Source organism: Dreissena polymorpha, chromosome 4, assembly GCF_020536995.1.
Source record: "Dreissena polymorpha isolate Duluth1 chromosome 4, UMN_Dpol_1.0, whole genome shotgun sequence".
Taxonomy (NCBI): Eukaryota; Metazoa; Mollusca; class Bivalvia; order Myida; family Dreissenidae; genus Dreissena; species Dreissena polymorpha.
Genome location: NC_068358.1, coordinates 42,069,706 through 42,093,391, shown reverse-complemented (window position 1 = coordinate 42,093,391; position 23,686 = coordinate 42,069,706). Strand labels below are relative to the sequence as shown.

General features: G+C 38.6%; 1 protein-coding gene across 2 annotated transcripts in view; it reads left to right on the top strand.

Annotated features, from left to right (window-relative positions):
• LOC127879224 (deleted in malignant brain tumors 1 protein-like) overlaps positions 1-23,686 on the top strand; it is a 99,932-nt gene that overhangs the window by 60,114 nt on the left and 16,132 nt on the right. For both annotated transcript variants that reach the window (XM_052425928.1, XM_052425929.1), the window contains 11 exons: positions 4,705-4,871; positions 5,331-5,472; positions 7,962-8,124; positions 13,838-14,010; positions 15,287-15,401; positions 15,885-16,111; positions 16,407-16,736; positions 18,570-18,706; positions 19,626-19,800; positions 22,635-22,961; positions 23,311-23,442. In XM_052425928.1, coding sequence (XP_052281888.1) covers positions 4,705-4,871; positions 5,331-5,472; positions 7,962-8,124; positions 13,838-14,010; positions 15,287-15,401; positions 15,885-16,111; positions 16,407-16,736; positions 18,570-18,706; positions 19,626-19,800; positions 22,635-22,961; positions 23,311-23,442 — 2,088 coding nt within the window. The remainder of the gene's footprint in view (positions 1-4,704; positions 4,872-5,330; positions 5,473-7,961; positions 8,125-13,837; positions 14,011-15,286; positions 15,402-15,884; positions 16,112-16,406; positions 16,737-18,569; positions 18,707-19,625; positions 19,801-22,634; positions 22,962-23,310; positions 23,443-23,686) is intronic.

Sequence of the window (23,686 nt, the reverse complement as noted above, 5' to 3'; positions counted from 1 at the left end):
ATTTGGCATGCATGTGTATCTCATAGAGCTGCACATTTTGAGTGGTGAAAGGGTCAAGGTCATCCTTCAAGGTCAAAAGTAAAAAAATACAATCCAAGGGAAGTAATAAGCTTTAAAAGGGAGATAATTTCTAAACCTGTCAAATGATGGGAGGCGGAAAACTACAACGGGCGAGGCATGGTCAGGGGTGATAACCCCAAAAAAGGGTTAGGGTAAGGGGTCGGGTTAGGGTTAGGGTTTGGTTTAGGCTAACCCAAACCCTAACCCGACCCCTAACACTAACCCCAACCCTAACCCTAACCCTCTAACCCCCCCTTGCGCAATACCATACCATGCCTCGCCCGTTGTAGTTTTCCGCCTCCCGTCAAATGATGTATTGAAATTTTATTTCAAAGCGGCGCAATTGGGGGCATTCTGTTTCTGACAAACACATCTCTTGTTTTAAATAATTGAATGTTTTGATTCATAAGCTGATAAACAATGCTGTGGAGCTTAAATACCATTATGGCCGCAGACTGCCCATGCATTAAGTGATACCATTGTGGTCACAGACTGCCCATGCATTAAGTGATACGATTGTTGTTGCAGACTGCCCATGCATTAAGTGATACGATTGTGGTCGCAGACTGCCCATGCATTAAGTCATACCATTGTGGTCGCAGACTGCCCATGCATTAAGTGATACGATTGTGGTCGCAGACTGCCCATGCATTAAGTGATACCATTGTGGTGGCAGACTGCCCATGCATTAAGTGATACCATTGTGGTCGCAGACTGCCCATGCATTAAGTGATACCATTGTGGTCACAGACTGCCCATGCATTAAGTGACACCATTGTGGTCACAGACTGCCCATGCATTAAGTGATACCATTGTGGTCACAGACTGCCCATGCATTGAGTGATACCATTGTGGCCGCAGACTGCTCATGCATTAAGTGATACCATTGTGGTCGCAGACTGCCCATGCATTAAGTGATACCATTGTGGTTACAGACTGCCCATGCATTAAGTGATACCTTTGTGGTCGCAGACTGCCCATGCATTAAGTGATACCATTGTGGCTGCAGACTGCCCATGCATTAAGTGATACCATTGTGGTCGCAGACTGCCCATGCATTAAGTGATACCATTATGGCCGCAGACTGCCTATGCATTAAGTGATACCATTGTGGTCGCAGACTGCCCATGCATTAAGTGATACGATTGTGGTCGCAGACTGCCCATGCATTAAGTGATACCATTATGGCCGCAGACTGCCCATGCATTAAGTGATACGATTGTGGTCGCAGACTGCCCATGCATTAAGTGATACCATTGTGGTCGCAGACTGCCCATGCATTAAGTGATACCATTGTGGTCGCAGACTGCCCATGCATTAAGTGATACCATTGTGGCCGCAGACTGCCCATGCATTAAGTGATACCATTATGGCCACAGACTGCCCATGCATTAAGTGATACCATTGTGGGCGCAGACTGCCCATGTATTAAGTGATACCATTGTGGTCGCAGACTGCCCTTGCATTAAGTGATACCATTATGGCCGCACACTGCCCATGCATTAAGTGATACCATTGTGGGCGCAGACTGCCCATGCATTAAGTGATACCATTGTGGGCGCAGACTGCCCATGCATTAAGTGATACCATTGTGGGCGCAGACTGCCCATGCATTAAGTGATACCATTGTGGTTGCAGACTGCCCATGCATTAAGTGATACCATTGTGGCCGCAGACTGCCCATGCATTAAGTGACACCATTGTGATCGCAGACTGCCCATGCATTAAGTGATACCATTATGGCTGCAGACTGCCCATGCATTAAGTGATACCATTGTGGGCGCAGACTGCCCATGCATTAAGTGATACTATTGTGGTCGCAGACTGCCCATGCATTAAGTGATACCATTGTGGTTGCAGACTGCCCATGCATTAAGTGATACCATTTTGGTTGCAGACTGCCCATGCATTAAGTGATACTATTGTGGCCGCAGATTGCCCATGCATTAAGTGATACCATTGTGGCCGCAGACTGCCCATGCATTAAGTGATACCATTGTGGTCGCAGACTGCCCATGCATTAAGTGACACCATTGTGGCCGCAGACTGCCCATGCATTAAGTGATACCATTGTGGCCGCAGACTGCCCATGCATTAAGTGATACCATTATGGCCACAGACTGCCCATGCATTAAGTGATACCATTGTGGCCGCAGACTGCCCATGCATTAAGTGATACCATTATGGCCACAGACTGCCCATGCATTTAGTGATACCATTGTGGCCGCAGACTGCCCATGCATTAAGTGATACCATTATGGTCGCAGACTGCCCATGCATTAAGTGATACCATTATGGCCACAGACTGCCCATGCATTAAGTGATACGATTGTGGTCGCAGACTGCTCATGCATTAAGTGATACCATTGTGGCCGCAGACTGCCCATGCATTAAGTGACACCATTGTGGGCGCAGACTGCCCATGCATTCAGTGATACCATTGTGGTTGCAGACTGCCCATGCATTAAGTGATACCATTGTGGCCGCAGACTGCCCATGCATTAAGTGATACCATTGTGGCTGCAGACTGCCCATGCATTAAGTGATACCATTGTGGTCGCAGACTGCCCATGCATTAAGTGATACCATTATGGCCACAGACTGCCCATGCATTAAGTGATACGATTGTGGTCACAGACTGCTCATGCATTAAGTGATACCATTGTGGCTGCAGACTGCCCATGCATTAAGTGACACCATTGTGGGTGCAGACTGCCCATGCATTCAGTGATACCATTGTGGTTGCAGACTGCCCATGCATTAAGTGATACCATTGTGGCCGCAGACTGCCCATGCATTAAGTGATACCATTGTGGCTGCAGACTGCCCATGCATTAAGTGATACCATTGTGGTCGCAGACTGCCCATGCATTAAGTGATACCATTGTGGCTGCAGACTGCCCATGCATTATGTGATACCATTGTGGTCGCAGACTGCCCATGCATTAAGTGATACCATTGTGGCTGCAGACTGCCCATGCATTAAGTGATACCATTAAGGGTCGCAGACTGCCCATGCATTAAGTGATACTATTGTGGTCGCAGACTGCCCATGCATTAAGTGATACCATTGTGGCCGCAGACTGCCCATGCATTAAGTGACACCATTGTGGCCGCAGACTGCCCATGCATTTAGTGATAACATTATGGCCGCAGACTGCCCATCCATTATGTGATACCATTGTGGGCGCAGACTGTCCATGCATTAAGTGATACCATTGTGGCCGCAGACTGCCCATGCATTAAGTGATACCATTATGGTCGCAGACTGCCCATGCATTAAGTGATACCATTGTGGGCGCAGACTGCCCATGCATTAAGTGATACCATTGTGGCCGCAGACTGCCCATGCATTAAGTGATACCATAATGGCCGCAGACTGCCCATGCATTAAGGGATACCATTATGGCCGCAGACTGCCCATGCATTAAGTGATACCATTGTGGCCGCAGACTGCCCATGCATTAAGTGATACCATTGTGGTCCCAGACTGCCCATGCATTAAGTGATACCATTGTGGCTGCAGACTGCCCCATTATGGCCGCAGACTGCCCATGCATTAAGTGATACCATTGTGGCCGCAGACTGCCCATGCATTAAGTGATACCATTATGGCCGCAGACTGCCCATGCATTAAGTGATAGCATTGTGGTCACAGACTGCCCATGCATTAAGTGATACCATTGTGGTCACTGACTAACCATGCATTAAGTGATACCATTGTGGTCACAGACTGCCCATGAATTAAATGATACCATTGTGATTGCAGACTGCCCATGCATTAAGTGATACCATTGTGGTCGCAGACTGCCCATGCATTAAGTGATACCATTGTGGCCGCAGACTGCCCATGCATTAAGTGATACCATTGTGGTCACAGACTGCCCATGCATTAAGTGATACCATTGTGGCCGCAGACTGCCCATGCATTAAGTGATACCATTGTGGTCGCAGACTGCCCATGCATTAAGTGATACCATTGTGGTCACAGACTGCCCATGCATTTAGTGATACCATTGTGGTCGCAGACTGCCCATGCATTAAGTGATACCATTGTGGCTGCAGACTGCCCATGCATTAAGTGATACCATTGTGGTCGCAGACTGCCCATGCATTAAGTGATACCATTGTGGTTGCAGACTGCCCATGCATTAAGTGATACCATTGTGGTCACAGACTGCCCATGCATTAAGTGACACCATTGTGGTCACAGACTGCCCATGCATTAAGTGATACCATTGTGGTCACAGACTGCCCATGCATTAAGTGACACCATTGTGGTCACAGACTGCCCATGCATTAAGTGATACCATTGTGGTGGCAGACTGCCCATGCATTAAGTGATACCATTGTGGTCACAGACTGGCCATGCATTAAGTGATACCATTGTGGTCGCAGACTGCCCATGCATTAAGTGATACCATTGTGGTCGCAGACTGCCCATGCATTAAGTGATACCATTGTGGTCGCAGACTGCCCATGCATTAAGTGATACCATTGTGGTCACAGACTACCCATGCATTAAGTGATACCATTGTGGTCACAGACTGCCCATGCATTAAGTGCGGTTTTAGCAGAGCAAGGCTCATTTAAATTTCCAAGTTTTCCATTGCATGCATTTCAAATTCCACTATTTCTGTCTAGTTCTGACTGAGCAGGCAGATAACTATGGTGCAGTGAAGGTGTGGAAAAAGGGCAGTTTTTACCATGTGTGTGCTGACGATTTTGATGATGCAGACGCCACTGTTGTGTGCCGCACCATGGGATATCCTTATGGGAAAAGCCTCTGCTGCGATGCCTTTGGTCACCAGGTATATAAATACTTATATAATTAAATAACAAAACCTTTGAACACCTGTGGAATAAATAAATATTAGTTTGAACTTATTTTTTAACTTCATAGTGTTACACAATTAGAATCAGTACCTTATGTTTTAAGGATATAAATTTAACACTACGTTAGTGATTAGAAAGTATTGATTTATGTCATACATCAGGAAGGACGGTTTAAAATATTTGTATATATTTTTGTAATGTTTGTTTTTACCTTATATGGCTGGTACCTTATGTAGGCAACATCAATATGCAGCAATTGCTAGCAAAATGTCTTAAAATTTATCATGTTTTACCCAAAAGTGACTACACATAATGATTTTTTTCCAATTTACATTATTTTAAGCCTTTAAAAGGGCCTGTCTCATGAAGGTCCTTGCTTCTGTTCATTGCTTGATTATGACACTAAAATGTTAATTTATTTGTGTATGTTTCAGACTACGGCCATACTATATTCAAAGTCCACGTGCACTGGGAATGAAGTCAACTACAACAATTGTGTCAAGGTGGAGGGCGCTGGATTGTGTTTGTCAAACCAGTATGCTTCTGTAGTATGTTCCAAGGAACAGCCATTACCAGGTAAAGTCATGTATTGGCTTTGCTAGTGCTGCAACAATATACCGGTATAACAGTATATATCGCAATACGCAATCCGCATATTGTATTGCGATACAATTTTCATCATACCGATACAAAAATTCTACAAAAAATATCCACATTTCGTTCAGAAAAGCCATCCAAAATAATGATATCAAGGTAAACAAAACAAATCGCTGTTTACTGTTTAGTGAAAATAAATTATTTAGTAAAAATAGCATTCTAAAAAGTTTATTATACGGAGTACAGTTGTTACATGGGAGTCCGCAAGATCTGCTTTTGCATGTCATACTGTTAAGATGAAGCTTATGGAAATACGAAAAAAACAACAAGTAATTACATAATAAAAATGTAAATTGATGTTATAATAAACAGAAGTAATAATGATAAAAAAAATTACATAACAGCATTCTGATAAGTTACACAGCCGGCTTTTAAACATCCACAATTCTCTTTCGGGTTATTATTCTTCTTGTCAGCTTTTATAATAATTCTCAAAATGGCAGACAAAACAAACGCCGAGTTAGACTTTATAGACAATTCCAAGGGAAAAAGTGTTGTTTGGGCATATATTTTAGTCTTAAAAGGAAGAGAGAAACGAATGAGATCTTGGAAGGGGTAGGATTTTGTAAGCGGTGTGTAATTCTGGTACAAGTTAGCAATATATTGCAATATATTGCAATACGGGTTTTTGAACTGACAATATATTGCAATACGGTTTTTAAACTGACAATATACTGCAATACGGTTTTTAAACTGACAATATATTGCAATACGGGTTTTTGAACAGACAATATATTGCAATACGGGTTTTTTTAACTGACAATATATTGCAATATGGGTTTTTGAACTGACAATATATTGCAATAAGGGTTTTTGGCGTATTGTTGCAGCACAAGGCTTTGCACTTGGGGTGTTGTGTCTGGTTAGCTCAATGCTAGACGGTTCATTATGTGGATTGTAATTAGTAAGTGTCTGTCTGGCCATTTACCTTGTGTTGAAATGGTCATGAAATAATTGCAGTTTAACATTTTCTGACACACCTGATTCATGACCGCCAGTTGTCAGTTACTGTACCCATGAGAATTGGTACATGTATATTGCTGGGATTAAACTTTCCTTACCTTGCTGAGTGAGTGGGTTATCTGACCGCCTTTCACTAAAAAGTGTGAATGTGTAATCTGACCACATTTCACTGAAAAGTGTGAGTTAAATATCTGACCACATGTCTCTGGAAAGTGTGAGTGGGTTATCTGACCACCTTTCACTGGAAAGTGTGAGTTGGTTATCTGACCACCTTTCACTGGAAAGTGTGAGTGGGTTATCTGACCACCTTTCACTGGAAAGTGTGAGTGGGTTATCTGACCACCTTTCTCTGGAAAGTGTGAGTGGATTGTCTGACCACCTTTCACTGGAAAGTGTGAGTGGGTTATCTGACCACCTTTCACTGGAAAGTGTGAGAGGGTTATCTTACCACCTTTCTCTGGAAAGTGTGAGTGGATTGTCTGACCACCTTTCACAGGAAAGTGTGAGTGCGTTATCTGACCACCTTTCACTGGAAAGTGTGAGTGGGTTATCTGACCACCTTTCTCTGGAAAGTGTGAGTGGATTGTCTGACCACCTTTCACTGGAAAGTGTGAGTGGGTTATCTGACCACCTTTCACTGGAAAGTGTGAGTGGATTGTCTTACCACCTTTCACTGGAAAGTGTGAGTGGGTTATCTGACCACCTTTCACTGGAAAGTGTGAGTGGGTTATCTGACCACCTTTCTCTGGAAAGTGTGAGTGGATTGTCTGACCACCTTTCACTGGAAAGTGTGAGTGAATTGTCTGACCACTTTTCACTGGAAAGTGTGAGTGGATTGACTGACCACCTTTCTCTGGAAAGTGTGAGTGAATTGTCTGACCACCTTTCACTGGAAAGTGTGAATGGGTTATCTGACCACCTTTCACTGGAAAGTGTGAGTGGGTTATCTGACCACCTTTCTCTGGAAAGTGTGAGTGGATTGTCTGACCACCTTTCACTGGAAATTGTGAGTGGGTTATCTGACCACCTTCAACTGAAAAGTGTGAGTGGGTTATCTGACCACCTTTTACTGGAAACTGTGAGTGGGTTATGTGACCACCTTTCCCTTAAAAGTGTGAGTGGTTTATCTCAAATGTTTACATGCCTAATAAGTATTTGTTTTGTTCAGCCTATTTTTGAGGACCTATGTTCATATAAACCTGTTAACATTAAGTTGCTTGCATACAGACCTGTTTAAAGAACAAGATATACAACTTAGTGAGTCAGTGTTGTAATGAGGAACACAATTTAACCAGTGAAAAAATGGCTTTGCAAAAACTTTATTCCAATGTCCTTCCTGAAATAGAGTGTTTTCTTAATTGACATTACATTTTTAAGATCATTTTCTGGCCTACAGTATTTCTGGGATATTGTCATTTGGACTTAATTTTTTATTATTTGTATAGGCATAGATGTTGGCATTGAGGAGTACACAAACAGCACAGGCAGTGGGCCAGTAGTGGTGAGCGTGATGGGACAAAACGGCTACATGTGTGCAGAGAACTTTGATGACAGGGACGCTATGGTCATATGCAGGCAACTGGGATACCTTGGTGGATATGCATTCAAGTAAATGAACATTGTTTTATGCTTTTTATTAACTTGAATATTAACGGTCATAACATGAAAGATTTACTAAAACAATGAAAACAGAAATGGTCATCTGGTTTGACATTCAAACATTTTTCTGATTATAGTTGTTCATAATGGATAGCACAGTTGTGATAACTGAACCCTCCCACTTTATAAGAGGGGGGGGGGGGGCATTTAAATTTGCCCTTGTGTGTCTGTCCCACTGTCCTTCTTTCCTTTTGTCTGTCCCATTTGTGTGAATGGCATGTTATTCGAAAAGTATTGGTGATTGAGGGATTTGACTGCATTTTAAAGGAGTTTGACTGCATTTTAAAGGGATTTGATTGCATTTTTAAGGTATTTTACTGCATTTAATTTGCCCACCTGCATATTTTGGGTTGATTTTGTATGCGGCTGGATCAAATGATCGGGGGTATATTGTTTTTGGCCTGTTTGTCTGCCACTCTGTCATTCTGTCCCAAAACTTAAACCTTGGTTAATGTTTTGCAATAAATTTTGTAATATTGAAGATAGCAACTTGATATTTGGCATGCATGTGTATCTCATGGAGCTGCACATTTTGAGTGGTGAAAGGTCAAATTCATCCTTTAAGGTCCAAGGTCAAATATATGGCTTCAAAGCGGCGCAGTAGGGGGAATTGTGTTTCACAAACTCATTTCTTGTTTTTATTGAAGTAGAATCATGGCCACTTAATTTTTTTTTTAACTTTTTACATTGAGATGCTGAGATGTGTTGCCAGTAACTATAAAAGTGATGCTGCTATACAGCTAAAACTTAACAAACATAATCAAAGCGCTGAAGGCACTGAAGATGTTCGCTATTGCATAATTTAACACACAATTCATTTTTCAAAATCAATCGCAAGTTTGAAATGAACACATGCCATTCAACTTTATAAAGTGTGTGTCATAGCGCACGGGTCGAGTTTTGTGTGCACTTTTTATCATCCTTATGATCCTCAATATAAAGAAAATTTGCAGTCACCATCATTTTAAAGGAATATTTTTTCTAATATCAAATAACTATCTCACCAAGAATATAAATTCATAATGAAAGTTCTGTGTACAAAACTTTTGATTTTTGACACCATATTCAAATTCAAAATATACAATAATCTTTGTATCTTGTATATGGAGGAAAAAAGTATATAAACATTGCTGTTTATGCTTTACTTGCTACCCGAGCAGTTCACACGGTGTCAACAAATTGACATAAACATAGGTATAGAGCACTAATGCGCTTTTAGGCGTAGCTGTTTTACTCAGTTTTCATCTTAGTGACTTTTACATAACGCCAACAGACACGCATAAATATTTTCGAATATTTAATAAGCTGATTCGAGATACAACCTCTAAATTTTTGCTACATCACTGCGTATGTGCTCAATTCAAAGAATGTAGCACTGTTCAGTGTAAGGAATTCCGGACTACTCTCTGTATGCTCAAACGACACAAATTGTGGCCCTGTTACAATTACGCGTTACAATCCATCTCGCAGAATTTCACTTTCGCCTCCAAGATGAGAAAACAATCATTAGCCAAATAGTATAGTGTCAAGATAAGAGAAAATCATTTAATTATTATACCACAATGTTTGCCGTACTTGGTCAGCACGTCTGGAAATCATTCCTTAATGTATGGATAGGCTGCCATTATTAACAAGTTTGCTATTTTGAATTCAATTTTGTATCAAAAAGCATTGTTCTTAAATGTGGCATTTTCAATTCGCAATGAGATTTGTAATGACCCTAGTCATGCAAAAATGGGTCTTATTCCATATGCGCCCATCATATAAATAGCCCACTCAGCTATCTCTCCTTCTGGTAAGGAAAAACATAACATATTGAGTGATTTTTTTAGCAAACACAGGCTGTCAAGCGGTCATACTTTTTCCTACTTTTTCCTACTATTTCCTACTTTTTCATCAGGATCCTACTTTTTCCTATTTTTTTACCAAATCTTCCTACTATTCCTACTTTTTCATTTTCAATTAAGAATATTTTTTTTAAGAGTTTATTTAGTAAACTTGCAGGATGAATGAATCAATGGCATGACTGTATCCCTGGTAATGTGCATTCATCTAGATGAGACCTGACAATTAACCCATGCTGACTGTCTTCTAGCACCTCTTCAGGAAGCATAAATATTTATTTCTTATGTAACTTTTGAAAATATTGACAATTTTTTTTAAGTAACAATAGTGCCTTGTTTACTTCCTTAGCATTTGTACACTGCAGACTTCACATACCTTACACAGTTCCCAGTGATGCAAGAGCTGAGGGCACCCATTGTTTATTCCAGTTTTATTTTGTCTCTATTGACAACAATTTGACCAAACCTTATGCATATTTACATGATATTGCTGTTTGGAATGTAGAGATATAGAGATACCATGTATTGTATGAGTGGTTATGAAATATGGAATTTATTACACAAGTTATTGGAAAAAGATAAAACTGATGCTTTGCTGAGTTTTCATCATTTAAAAATATAATGTAATAAATTCTGTATTACATGACAACAGATATGATGTTCTATTGATATCATAGGCACATCATGTTTAGTAATTAAAAATAAATGCACAGAGCCTAAATGTCCCGATACATTTTTATGCTCCCGGTAGGGTGGCATATAGCAGTTGTACTGTCAGTCCGTTTGTCTGTCTGTCTGTCTGTCTGTGTGTCTGTCAGCAAACTTTAATATGGGCCATAACTTTTGCAATATTGAAGATAGCAACTTGATATTTGGCATGCATGTGTATATCATGGAGCTGAACATTTTGAGTGGTGAAAGGTGAAGGTCATCCTTCAAGGTCAAAAGTAAAAAAGTACAATCCAAGGGAGGTAATAAGCTTTAAAAGGGAGATATTTTCTAAACCTGCCAAATGATATATTGAAATTTTATTTCAAAGCGGCGCAATAGTGGGCATTGTGTTTCTGACAAACACAGTTCTTGTCTAATGATGCCATAGTTAGTGAGGTAACTTCAAGGTGTTACAGCGTAGTATTAAAATTATTTAACGGCATTATTACACTCCGGCGAAGTAATCAATACCGTAATGAAAAAACCATTATTTGAAACTGGAATAAACAATGTAGTGCAACTGTTTCATTGCCCAATCAATGATGTCATAAAAGATGTCAGGTGATAAGGTCCTATCTCCAGTTGCATAATCTGCTCTGCAATGACCAGTGAGTTTGAATGTAACTTAAGTTATTATAACTGCACCCTATTGTCAATTTAAAAGTTTCACAATGTAGCTGTAGCAGAGCATTGACACTGCCTTATATACTAGTATTAATCTTGTACAACAAGTTGGTGTATCACTAAATAAATTTGGTCTTCTGCTTAAGGATATGACATGCACACTATATTACCATTTTTATTGCACAATATATTACCATTTTTATATCGATACACAGAAGACCTCTAACCACTTATTGGATGATACACCAAAATGAACAGCATCTACTTATACTTCTTTAACAGGGTAGCTTTGCTTGAAACTTAATTATCATAGATGCACTATAAGTGCTAAAATGCCTAGTGGGAAAACAAAGTTTAACCCTTCATGGATGGAGAAGTTGGACAACAGTGGAAAAACACTTGGATCATGGTGCAAGAGAGATACCGGCAATGAGTTTGCAAGATATTGTACTGTCTGAATGAAGTCCATCTTGTTGTAATTCTGGTGCTAATCAACTGATAAGTCATGCAGATGGATAAAAACACAAGGAAAACATGAAATACATGCATGATACATGTAATTCACAAAAGCGTGGAAGTGCCCCAAAGCCAAGCAGCTCTCAGGGTGGTCGGGATAAATATATCTGTATGCAAGTACAACCATCACACAAGGAACAGATACAAAAGGCTGAAATCCTCTCGGCCCTTAAGGTAGCTTCAAGTGGGTATCCATAAAGAACATGTGATGGCACTCCTGCTCTGTTTCAAGCTATGTTTCATGGACCTGTGTCTAAAAAATTAGTATTATGTATTCCTACTTTTGAGGGAAAAGTTCCTACTTTTTCCTACTTTTTTCCTACTTTTCTTGCAAAAGTAGTTCCTATTTTTTCCTACTTTTTGAAAAAAGGTCACTTGACAGCCTGCAAACAGCATCGCCTATGGCCTGACTGCGCAAAAGCACATGTTGGGTTTAACAAACGCTTGCCGAAACGCATAGGACCCATTTTTGCATGACGGCGCTATTGATGTGTGATTTAAATGTGTCGAAAGAAAACTGCGTTTAAATCAAATATCAACATACGATATATTTCGATAGTGAAGAAAGATACTCATAACAAGGCATATGAGGACACATATGAAGTGCTCTCCCGTAGTACATTTTTTATCTACTCACACTAATGTGTGGTTTGACAATGCTAACACACATTTCATGCGGTGAATATGCAACTTACAAGTGAAAAACACAACACAATAGTTTAACTTCTGTTTAATTGTATTTATTTATTTAGAAAAGTAAATTGCAAACTTTATTTCAAAGTCAGCGTATACGCCGACTACATTTTTAAAAGATATTTATAGTCATAAATATATTTAATATAATATATTTAGTTGTTTTCGGTTTTAGCGATTATAAAGCATTTTCGAGGTTGCCTATAGTATGCCTGTAGTAATTGATGAACTCATAACCAACTGTCTTTGTAGTGAGAACTGTTAATATAAACAAGCTAAACCTTCTACTAACCTTCTACTATTGCGTTGCTAGCACTCGTAAATACAAAAGATCACCGCTATCTGTTGAGAACCAAAGAACGTTTTCAAGAAATACCCGCTGTAGTAGCATGAACGAGGTTACGAAACAGGTCATTCGTATTATTATTATAAATTGTTTGTTATATTCGGGTTTAGCGATTGTGAAACATTTTTTTGTTTTTGTCTATCGTATCACTAAAGTTATTGTTGAACTTATGTTCAAAGTTTTACAAATTGAAAATATAAATAAGCGTTAACTTTTTCCCGAATCTATTAAAAGCCTCAATTTACGACCTGTACTACGTCATTGAGGTGTATGTGAGAGCGTAACCTATTGCGTTGTTATCGCTCGTGGACTTTCCTTTGTTTATTGACAGGCGCATCTATTTATAGCCTCATATTATGAATGGACTGAGCAAAAATACTACGTCATGAAGATGCTGCAGAAAGTGGACTATTTTATTCATGCATAAACAATCTCCTCCACGACACGTACAATACGAACATTGTTTATTGATTTTTTTCTATAAAAGCACCATTCGAAACTATTGCATTTAACACGATATTAATATCATGTTTCCATTTGAGAATGAATATAATTGGAGAACTCAAACCTCTTGCATAAATTATACAACTCTTTCTCGCGCGGATACGTGTAGTAAGCGGGTATTGGGCTCCTAGTAGCTAAGCCGTATCGACCTGAATTTAAGACTAACCACCTTAGACGGTCGCTAAGCGACCATCTAAAAATCAGAGTGTCAACTTGTGCACCACCATATTCTGTTTCAGTTTTTTTTACGTTTAGACACAGTCCAATTTGGGGACATTGTCTTCTACTGGCACATATGTAGCTTCTTTATTGACATTTTTTACTAATGAAAGTTTGTGAAATTTGTTGGCCTTTATTTGTTCTGCAAAAATAAGTTTATGGTAACTTGACATCCTCAACTCTACATACAATATTCACATTCTAGGTATTACAATGATGATGTGAAACTGCGCTCCACAATGGATCTCCGTTGGTTACGAGGGCCCAACTGTACGGGCTCAGAGACTCGTCTGGAACAGTGCCCGGGCATCAATGTGGGCAATGTCTCTGGATGCTTTGTTCTCTCTCATGCTGCCGTTTTCTGCTATCGCAACCAAGGTGATTTGATAGTATTTTTATCAGTGATTTTAATTGTATAAATCCAGTAAATTTATGGTTGAACATTAGTGTTAGTATGAGAACAAATGATCTAAAAGTTTATTTATAATATTCATAATTTGTACTAAATGCAACTTCAATTTTAAAACTGAAGCAGTAACAGAAATGAGTTTTTGACCAAAAGCAATTTGTTTAGGAATAATATAACTAGCTTGGATGTAGTACATGTGTTGATGCTGAACTCATGCTTATGAAGTACATTTTATGGTAGTTTTTATAAATAATCATAACTGGATTTTTTATGTCCCCCACTATAGTAGTGGGGGACATATTGTTTTTGCCCTGTCTGTTGGTCTGTCTGTTGGTCTGTTGGTCTGTTGGTATGTCTGTTTGCGCCAACTTTAACATTTTGCAATAACTTTTGCTATATTGAAGATAGCAACTTCATATTTGGCATGCATGTGTACCTCATGGAGCTGCACATTTTGAGTGGTGAAATGTCAAGGTCAAGGTCATCCTTCAAGGTCAGAGGTCAAATATATGTGGCCAAAATCACTCATTTTATGAATACTTTTTTAATATTGAAGATAGCAACTTGATATTTGGCATGCATGTGTATCTCATGGAGCTGCACATTTTGAGTGGTGAAAGGTCAAGGTCATCCTTCAAGGTCAGAGGTCAAATATATGTGGCCCAAATCGCTTATTTTATGAATACTTTTGCAATATTGAAGATAGCAACTTGATATTTGGCATGCATGTGCATCTCATGGAGCTGCACATTTTGAGTGGTGAAAGGTCAAGGTCAAGGTCATCCTTCAAGGTCAGAGGTCAAATATATGTGGCCCAAATCGCTTATTTTATGAATACTTTTGCAATATTGAAGATAGCAACTTGATATTTGGCATGCATGTGTATCTCATGGAGCTGCACATTTTGAGTGGTGAAAGGTCAAGGTCAAGGTCATCCTTCACAAGGTCAAGGTCATCCTACAAGGTCAAACATCATATAGGGGGACATTGTGTTTCACAAACACATCTTGTTTTTTCAATAAATGCTATTTATTGGAGACAAGCAAACTTAAAATTCTCGTATTGCATAAGCAAAAAATGCATTGCTCACATATGAAAACAGCCCAATTAGCTAATCTAGAAAAAGTTTTGATTGTTAACTTGTTCTTATTCAGGTTAATGAACAATTTTAGCAGCAGTCCATCTAGTGACAGGTTTATATCATAATACCATTAAATAACTTGGTTATAACACGTTTTGTTGCAGATACGTCAGACTTCTCAGTACGTCTGTCCAACGCTGCCCATCCCGGTGAAGGCTTTGTTGAGGTCAAGGTCAATGGGACTTGGGGCAGCGTGTGTATGCATCGAACTCTCATCAGGTAACATTGCAATGAATGTAACTCGTGTCACAGCATGGATGGTTCAGTTAGTAGGGTAGAAATTGCATGGTGCCGGGTGGCCTGGTCACTCAGGAAAGATCTGGCCCTATTAAAAAAGGGTTCAAGTGTTTAACTTTGAACATTCTCTGTGTCATTAGGTCATGTTACTTTTCTTTTCTTCTTTATTTTTTTTTTAAAGAACATGTATTGTTCGCATGAAAACTTAATATCTACAACTTAAATTGGTAATTAATCGGTATGCATATGCAAATGTGGTTTTTACTATTTCTACATATATTACACGTAATGATGGTAAATGTTAAGTTTACTATAATACATGTATATGCATTAATAAAGACACTTAACTTTCTTGTAACAATAAATTTTGTTATACTTATAATAATTGTTTCTACATTGATGAGATATAATCTTGATATTAAAATTATTCATGTATTTAAGTTCCAACATTTTATAAAATTTCAGCAATTTTGAAGCCACTGTCATATGCCAACAGCTGAAGTTCAAGTACGGTGTCTACATCCCGTTTCCCAGTTATACGCCCTTGACTGGTAAAGTGTGGTTGAGTAATGTAAACTGTGTGGGCACAGAAAAGTCAGTACGGGAATGTCTGCTGTCGGGGATGGGCGGTGAAATATCAGCGCCCTGCTTCACACATAAGTTTGACATGGCCGTGAAATGCTATTCCCATGGTAGGTCAAGGAAACTCTCACTTTATCTTTTTTCAATAAGCTTTGAAGAGTGTTGATATTCTTGGATAAAATTGAATGGCTTTGAAGCAGAAAAAAAAAATTGATGAAAACTTGGCATGAACTTGTATGCTATTTGGCATGATGCCACCACCGGCAGTAGTACGCCAACTTTTAACTTTATACCGGTAATTAATTTTTATAAAGAAACAAAACTGTTAATTATTAAACAAAAATCTTTGCATTCTTTGTAATAAACTCAGCCTAATAGTAAATTAATACAAACAAACAATTTCAGTGCGTCTGTCTGCTTCACCGGTTCCCAACTTCGGTATGCTGCAAATTCTCAATGTCACCTCAAACCGCTGGGTCAGTGTGTGTGACACAGGCTTTGACGACGTGGCAGCAGGGGTGGTGTGTCGCGACCTGGGTTACAAGGATGGGAAAGCCCAGTGCTGCTCAAGTCTTGGGCCAAAGCTCACATTTTACAACCCAATCGAGGTCGCGGGCGTAAGATGCAATGGCAGTGAAACTGACTTCATGTCTTGCCAGATGCAGTTCAATGCGACGTGTCCATCTGGAAATTATGTTACCGTTCTTTGCTCTGAAACTGTTCCTCCACTTGAAAGTGAGTTCTTTTAAGTCTTTTTATGCTCCCCCAAAATTTTTTGGGGGAGCATATAGTCACCGCTTCGTCTGTCTGTGCGTGTGTCCGTCCATGCACAATTTTTGTCCGGGCTATTTCTCAGCAATTAATGACCGGAATTCAATTAAACTTTATGGGAAGCTTCACTACCAAGAGGAGATGTGCATATTATCAGCCGATTCTGGTCGGATGATTTTTTACAGAGTTATGGCCCTTTGAAATTTGTAAGTTGCTAAACCATCCATCGTATTATTTTGTCCAAAGTTATGCCCCTCAAGACGTTTCCTTTTATCTGAATATATAGTGCAATATTGTGACAAAAAAAACTTTGGGGAGCATCACCCGTCTCTGACGGTTTCTTGTTTATCATTTGTTGATGCAAAAAAGTCTTTGAATATGACGTTAATTTAAGCTATAGCAATGTTCACTTTGCTATCGTGATTTCATAGAAATGGCTATACTGTTCCTGTACTTTGAGATATACAGTATTGGGAGAATATTAATAAATGAACAGAGATAATGATTGTATTGAGTCATGTTTGTTTCTCTGTTCTTTGTATTTGTTGATAGTATTTTATTTATCACCAATTATTGTGAATGAACATTGTTTGTAGAAGTAATTATATTTTTTAAAAAGAGTGATTTTCTTAATCCAAAACCTGTTAATAACCAATAAGGATGCAAATCAAATACAGTGGAAACCCTCTAAACCGGATCCTCTCTATACTGGAATCCTTTCTAAACCGGACAAATTGTCCGTTCCCATTTTTTGTCCCTATAAAACGATGCATAAATTATCTCCTCAAGACCGGAATCCCCTCAATTCCGAACACCGATCATTGTTTGGATCAAAATTGGGTCATTCCATATGTAATTGTACCTCTCTAAACCGGTCAGGACCGGTTTATCGCACCTCAGACCTAGAGTCAAAAACTTATGAATAGCGGATTAAAGACGCGTGAAATTAATAAAGGCGGTCGAAAATTGTGTAAACTGTAAAAATCGCAAAACAATTTAAAGAAACTTAGCCTATGAGGTTTATATTGATCAATAGAAGTGATAATACTGATAATAATTAATGATAGCAAACAAAGGGTTCTTTTTAGTGTGTTTTTGAAGTAGGAAGCCGCATTAAAATTTTAAATTGCTTAATTCTATTTAATTTTGAATTGTTTATTACAATTGCTAATAAAGTGTCATATAAAATGCTGATTTGCAGAGTTCTTGAAGCAGTTGCATTAAGATATTCATTTAGATTTTCAAATTGGCAATTACGACAACTAATATTAAAAATTTGTGAACCTCCTTCTAAGCGAACGCGTGGAATTGTCTCTAGGAGACAAAATCAAACTGATCAAAAAGTCCAAGATATTGCATAAACTTACACTCAAGATGCTGTCATAGAAATGAGGGGTAGGAAAGTCAATGATCGGGTATATTGTGCGAAAAAAATACGTGTACATGTCCCATTGGAGAAGCAACTCTACACCAAACAACAGTCGGTTTAACAAGGAGATAGCATTTAAAAAGATCAACAAACTATGGGACTGGTTCTGTATTTTAAGGGCTAAGTAATTGCCGATATCTGGTCTGGTCGTACAGGAAAAGGCACTGAGATTTGCCAAGTGTGTGTTTTTCCACATTAGGCTATGACATTGACCTTCTGAAAATAAATAGACAAGTTCCCCTATAAACCGGAATCCTCTCTAAACCGGAATTTCCTCTCGGTCCCTGATTGTCCGGTTTAGAGGGGTTCCACTGTAGCTTAACAGATACAATAGCATGTAATAAGTTACTAGTTACTCATGATTGCAGATTTTACGGTGGCCCTAACAGACAGAGAACACTTTGGTAATGTAGAGGTGTCCCGATATGGCCTTCAGGGGGCTGTTTGCGATATCGGATGGGACGACAATGATGCCAAAGTTCTGTGTCGTGAACTGGGATATACAGTATGTGTTTTATTTGCCATTTGATTTGTTAGTTTGTTTTCAGTTATTTTTGCTTCAAGTGCATGGACATTCTGTCTTCTTTCATTACTGTGCTATATTTAGATAATGGTGTTTTTTTTTTAGGGGAAGGTGTTAGCCTTTCAGTAGCTGGTCTGCTAGTCAGTCAATTTGATTTTTGTCATTATTTTCAGATGTTAACTCAAGAATAGCTCGCCATATTTGAATACTTTTAGTAAGGATGTGTATTTTTTTTAAACCTGGCCCTATTGGATTTTCATTTTAAAACACAAATGTTTTACAGAGTTATGCCCTTTTTGGACTTCCATTCTCTTAAATCATGGTATTCTGATGAAAGCTGTTGTAAAGCTTGATGCATTTAATAATATGGTGCACATATTCAGGTTGTAAAAGACAAGTTTGATTTTGCTACATGACAATAAAATGTTGATGGAGTTATGGCCTTTTTTCAACTTTAACCCCTCAAGGAAATGGTTTTAGACGGGAACTCAAGAAAGGCATTATAATTTCAAACATAATTTGTTAAATATATGATGTTTCATTAATACAGTATTTTTGTTTAGTTTCAATATTGGCTTCAATATGCTATATGTGTACAGAGTTCTGGCCCCACTGTAATAAAAGTTCTCTAAAACCATTGTTATACCATAAAAACCTAAGAATGGTGCGACGTGCGTAAACAAATGTGTTTGTATGATTTTTTCTTTCAAATTTAATGAAAATAAGTTGGCTGATCTCTGATTATTTATGGCACTTTGTACCTGAGTTTTCAGCCAGCAGTACATGCTGTAAACTTTTAACTGCATTTCATGCATTAATATCCAATGTTTGTAAATCAATATTGTCATAGATTGAGTATACAATATTTTCACTGATCTCTAATCCTTTACTGTGATTTCAGACTGGTTTTGCAACAAACGGTACAAACACAGCTGAAAGGCCCATGATCCTGGCCAAAGTAGACTGTGCAGGCACCGAGAAGCGATTGGCCGATTGTGGGTTCTCTGAACTCATATCAGGACACAATTGCAGCTCTCGATTGACAAGAGCTGCTGTCTTCTGCTCCATGACTACAGGTTTGTTGCTTGCCTCAGATATGGGCATTGACATTTTTCAAAGTAATCAGTAAGGGGCAAATATAGACAGAGATGTATATGAATATATTTATTTATATACGATTAGGTTTGCCCCAATCTGTTTTTGACTGTACTATGCATATATGAAACGACTGAAAATGATTGTTAAGAAATTGAATATTAGACGTTGTTAGTTTATGTGTTGTAAATGATCAATTGTTCTACATATTCACAGCAAATGCACTCACATTCTTAGCTCGACTATTATATATGAAATATATATAGTGGAGCTATCCTACTCACCCCGGCGTCGGCGTGAGCATGAGCGTGCAAATGTTAAAGTTTGCGTTCCACCTCAAATATTTCCTATGTCCCTTGACATATTGCTTTCATATTTTGCATACTTCTTTACCAACATGACTCCAACCTATAAACAAGAGCAGACAACTGTATCAAGCATTTTGTAAGAATTGTGGCCCTTTTTTCACTTGGAATATAAATATTATTGATAAATCTATGTTAAAGTTTGCGTACCACCTCAAATATTTCCTATGTCCTTTGACATATTGCTTTCATATTTTGCATACTTCTTTACCAACATGACCCCAATCTATAAACAAGAGCAGACAACTGTATCAAGCATTTTGACATAATTATGGCCCCTTTTATACTTAGATAATTGAACATTTGGTTAAGTTTTGTGTTTTGGTCCATTTTACTCCTAAAGTATCATAGCTATTGCTTTTTAGACTTGGGAAACTCGCTAACTATCGTAAGGGGACTGTACAGGGCAAGTTGCATATTTCTGGTTGGCTTTTTAACGGAATAATGGCCCTTTTTTGTCTTTGTAACTTTGAATATTTTGTTAAATTTTGTTTTTAGATCCACTTTACTTCGAAAGTATCAAGGCTATTGCTTTCAAACTTCAAATACTTTCTTGCTATCATCATGTTACTGTACCTGGCAAGTTGAATTTGACCTTGACCTTTGAATGACCTTGACTCTCAAGGTCAAATAAATAAATTTTGCTTAATTTGCCATAACTTCTTTATTTATGATCACATTTGATTTATACTTTGACAAAACAACACTTACCTGACATACCACAATGGACTCCATCCAAACCATCCCCCATGCCCCACCCTAGAATCCCACCCCCCCCAAAAAAAAAAAAATATTTTTTTTTTGTCCTTTTTTTTGAAAGATCGTCTATTAAATGACCACACACCCACATTATACCCCCCTCTCCATGATGGCTTACGTTATACTCTTAAGCACTTGAAAAGTCGAGCACGCTGTCCTCTGACAGCTCTTGTTTTATATTTTGTTACTTTTTTTTCTCAAATATGTAAATACTAATTAGTATAGAGAAAATGCATACCATAATTACTCTTAAGATTTCTGACACTTAAAAATAATAATATTTAATGGTGTCCGAAAATTTAGGTACAAAAAATATATAAAAATTACAGGTATCCAAAAATTTAGCAACAAAAATTAAGGTGTCCGAAAAGTGTAATGATTTATAGAAATAAATGCAATAAATCAAAGTACAATAACTTGTGTTTAACTCTTCTTTTTCTGCTTCAAAAATAAATACAACTTCACAGCTTTTCCTCAAATGATATAGAAGAAAACAAGTAAAGACAGAAAACATTCTGCTTCCTTAATAGGAGGACACTGATTCATCCCGTATACATGGTTATTCACCCAATTATGCAAATGTAATGGTCCATTGCCCTCAGGCATGCATCTGTCAGCTTTTATGACCTTAATCCGGTTGTAAAAATCCATTATCGAAGTGTCATAAGATAAGTGAAAACAGGGCTGATGTCTATAGAATAGCGTTGAAAATATACTGTCTGAAAATTAAGAGACATTAATTATGGACAAAAACCCATTTGTCCAAAAATTAAGAGTCACAAAAAATCATAAGTTTTGGGTAAAAAGAGGCTGTCCAAAAACTTGAGTAATTACGGTACTCAGCAGATTTCGGTCAGAAGCAGTGAAATTAAACAACATTTATATATGAGCCGCGCTCTGTGAAAAGGGTGTTTAATGCATGTGCGTAAAGTATTGTCCCAGATAAGCCTGTACAGTCTGCACAGGCTTATCAGGGACGACCCTCTGGCTAAACTAGATGTTCGCTAAGAAGAGGCTTTCTTTAAACCACAAATATCATAAAAGCGGAAAGTTTCCATGATTAGCCTGTGCAGACTGCACAGGCTTATCTGGGATGATTCTTTATGCACATTCATTAAACCCCCTTTATCACAGAGGGAGGCCCATATTAATTCAGTCTATCGCTCTTATCCAGTATTGAGTGTGTAACTGTTGTATCTGCTCAACATTTCTTTATCAGAAGCGCCAGTTACCCACTCAGTCATGCAGTATGCAGTATAAATACTACTGCCTATAAAATAATGGCTGCAAATAAATGTTCTCAGAGTTACACTTTTGAATAACAAAATATGCCTGTCTTACTGACAATATCTACTGCTTGTCACACCTGCTTTTAGCCACGGCCTTGAACAATAATGTTTCCAAATAAGTTATTTTTGTTTTGCACTTATAAATAACAAATTATTGCTGTTTACAAGTCAATATATACTACTGTACTTATTTTGCCAATATATGATCCCTGTTTTTCACTTACTAAAATCAAAATCAAGCTTTCACCAAGACAACATTAAATAGTGCGTGGGAGCATCATGTTTACAAATAATTTATATTCTGTTTTACACATTTAGGGAGATAATTAAAACAACTCAGGTTTTCAAATTAATTATATGTTTTCCACTTAAAAATAATAAAAAAATCACCCTGTTTCCCAGACAACATTTCATACCGCCTGGGTGGGTCGTCCCAGAGGACTGACCGTGGGCGAGCAGAAGTGTATGTCAACGGGCGGTGGGGCACAATATGTGACCTCTACTGGGAGGACAGGGATGCGGACGTTTTCTGCAAGTCTGCGGGTTTCCTTGGAGGAGAGGTCACCGTCCTGGTTGCCAGCGGTGACCCAGCTCAACCAATCTGGATGAGTCACGTAGAGTGCACGGGCACTGAGACTGACCTGAGACAGTGCAGGGCATCATGGGATATCAAGACAGTGTCCAGGTGTTCACATTTTGATGATGCTGGAGTGAAGTGCTACAGATCTGGTAGATATTATTTGTGATCTTTCTGGCTCACTTCTTGATAGGGACTTTCCGTAGTGAAATTAAAAGTTTACTTGGTATAAAAGTACTCATAAATCACCCTCTTAATGGGCATTGTTGTGTAAGTGAATTGAACAATAATATACATTTTTTCCATTTCTGCTTCCAACCTCAAAATTGTTATCACCATTTAGAGCAGATGTGCAAGACACTCTTCATTTCCAAGTGATTCACACATTTTATTATTAGCCCTTTAACATAGCTTACAATGATCTGCAGTCTGCATATTAAACGTTTAAATATGAGGAATCAAATATTTATATGTTTCTTGAGCAATTAATAATATTATCAGCCCGTCTGAACCGTGGCGACTACACCACCGCTCAGACCAATGGCATAGTGGAGGTGTTTGTGCAGCAGTCAGATCCCTACGCCAACCCCTGGTTCACAGTGTGTGCCGACACATTCACTGACAATGAGGCAGGTATGTATATGCAGTCTATGGTTCACTTTTATAACCCGTGTTTCAGGGAAGTTGAAAATCCTATTAATTAGATTGGGGCATGGTGTGCATGCAGTCAGGCATTTTGGCCAGCAGCTCTCGATTTGTAATTGTAAGCTTAGATATTCTTCAATATACTACTATGTATAACGGGTACGAAAAATAATCTAAAAAGTAACCCAGAGTATGGCAGCATGCCTTTAAGCATATTTTCCCTACCCAGGGT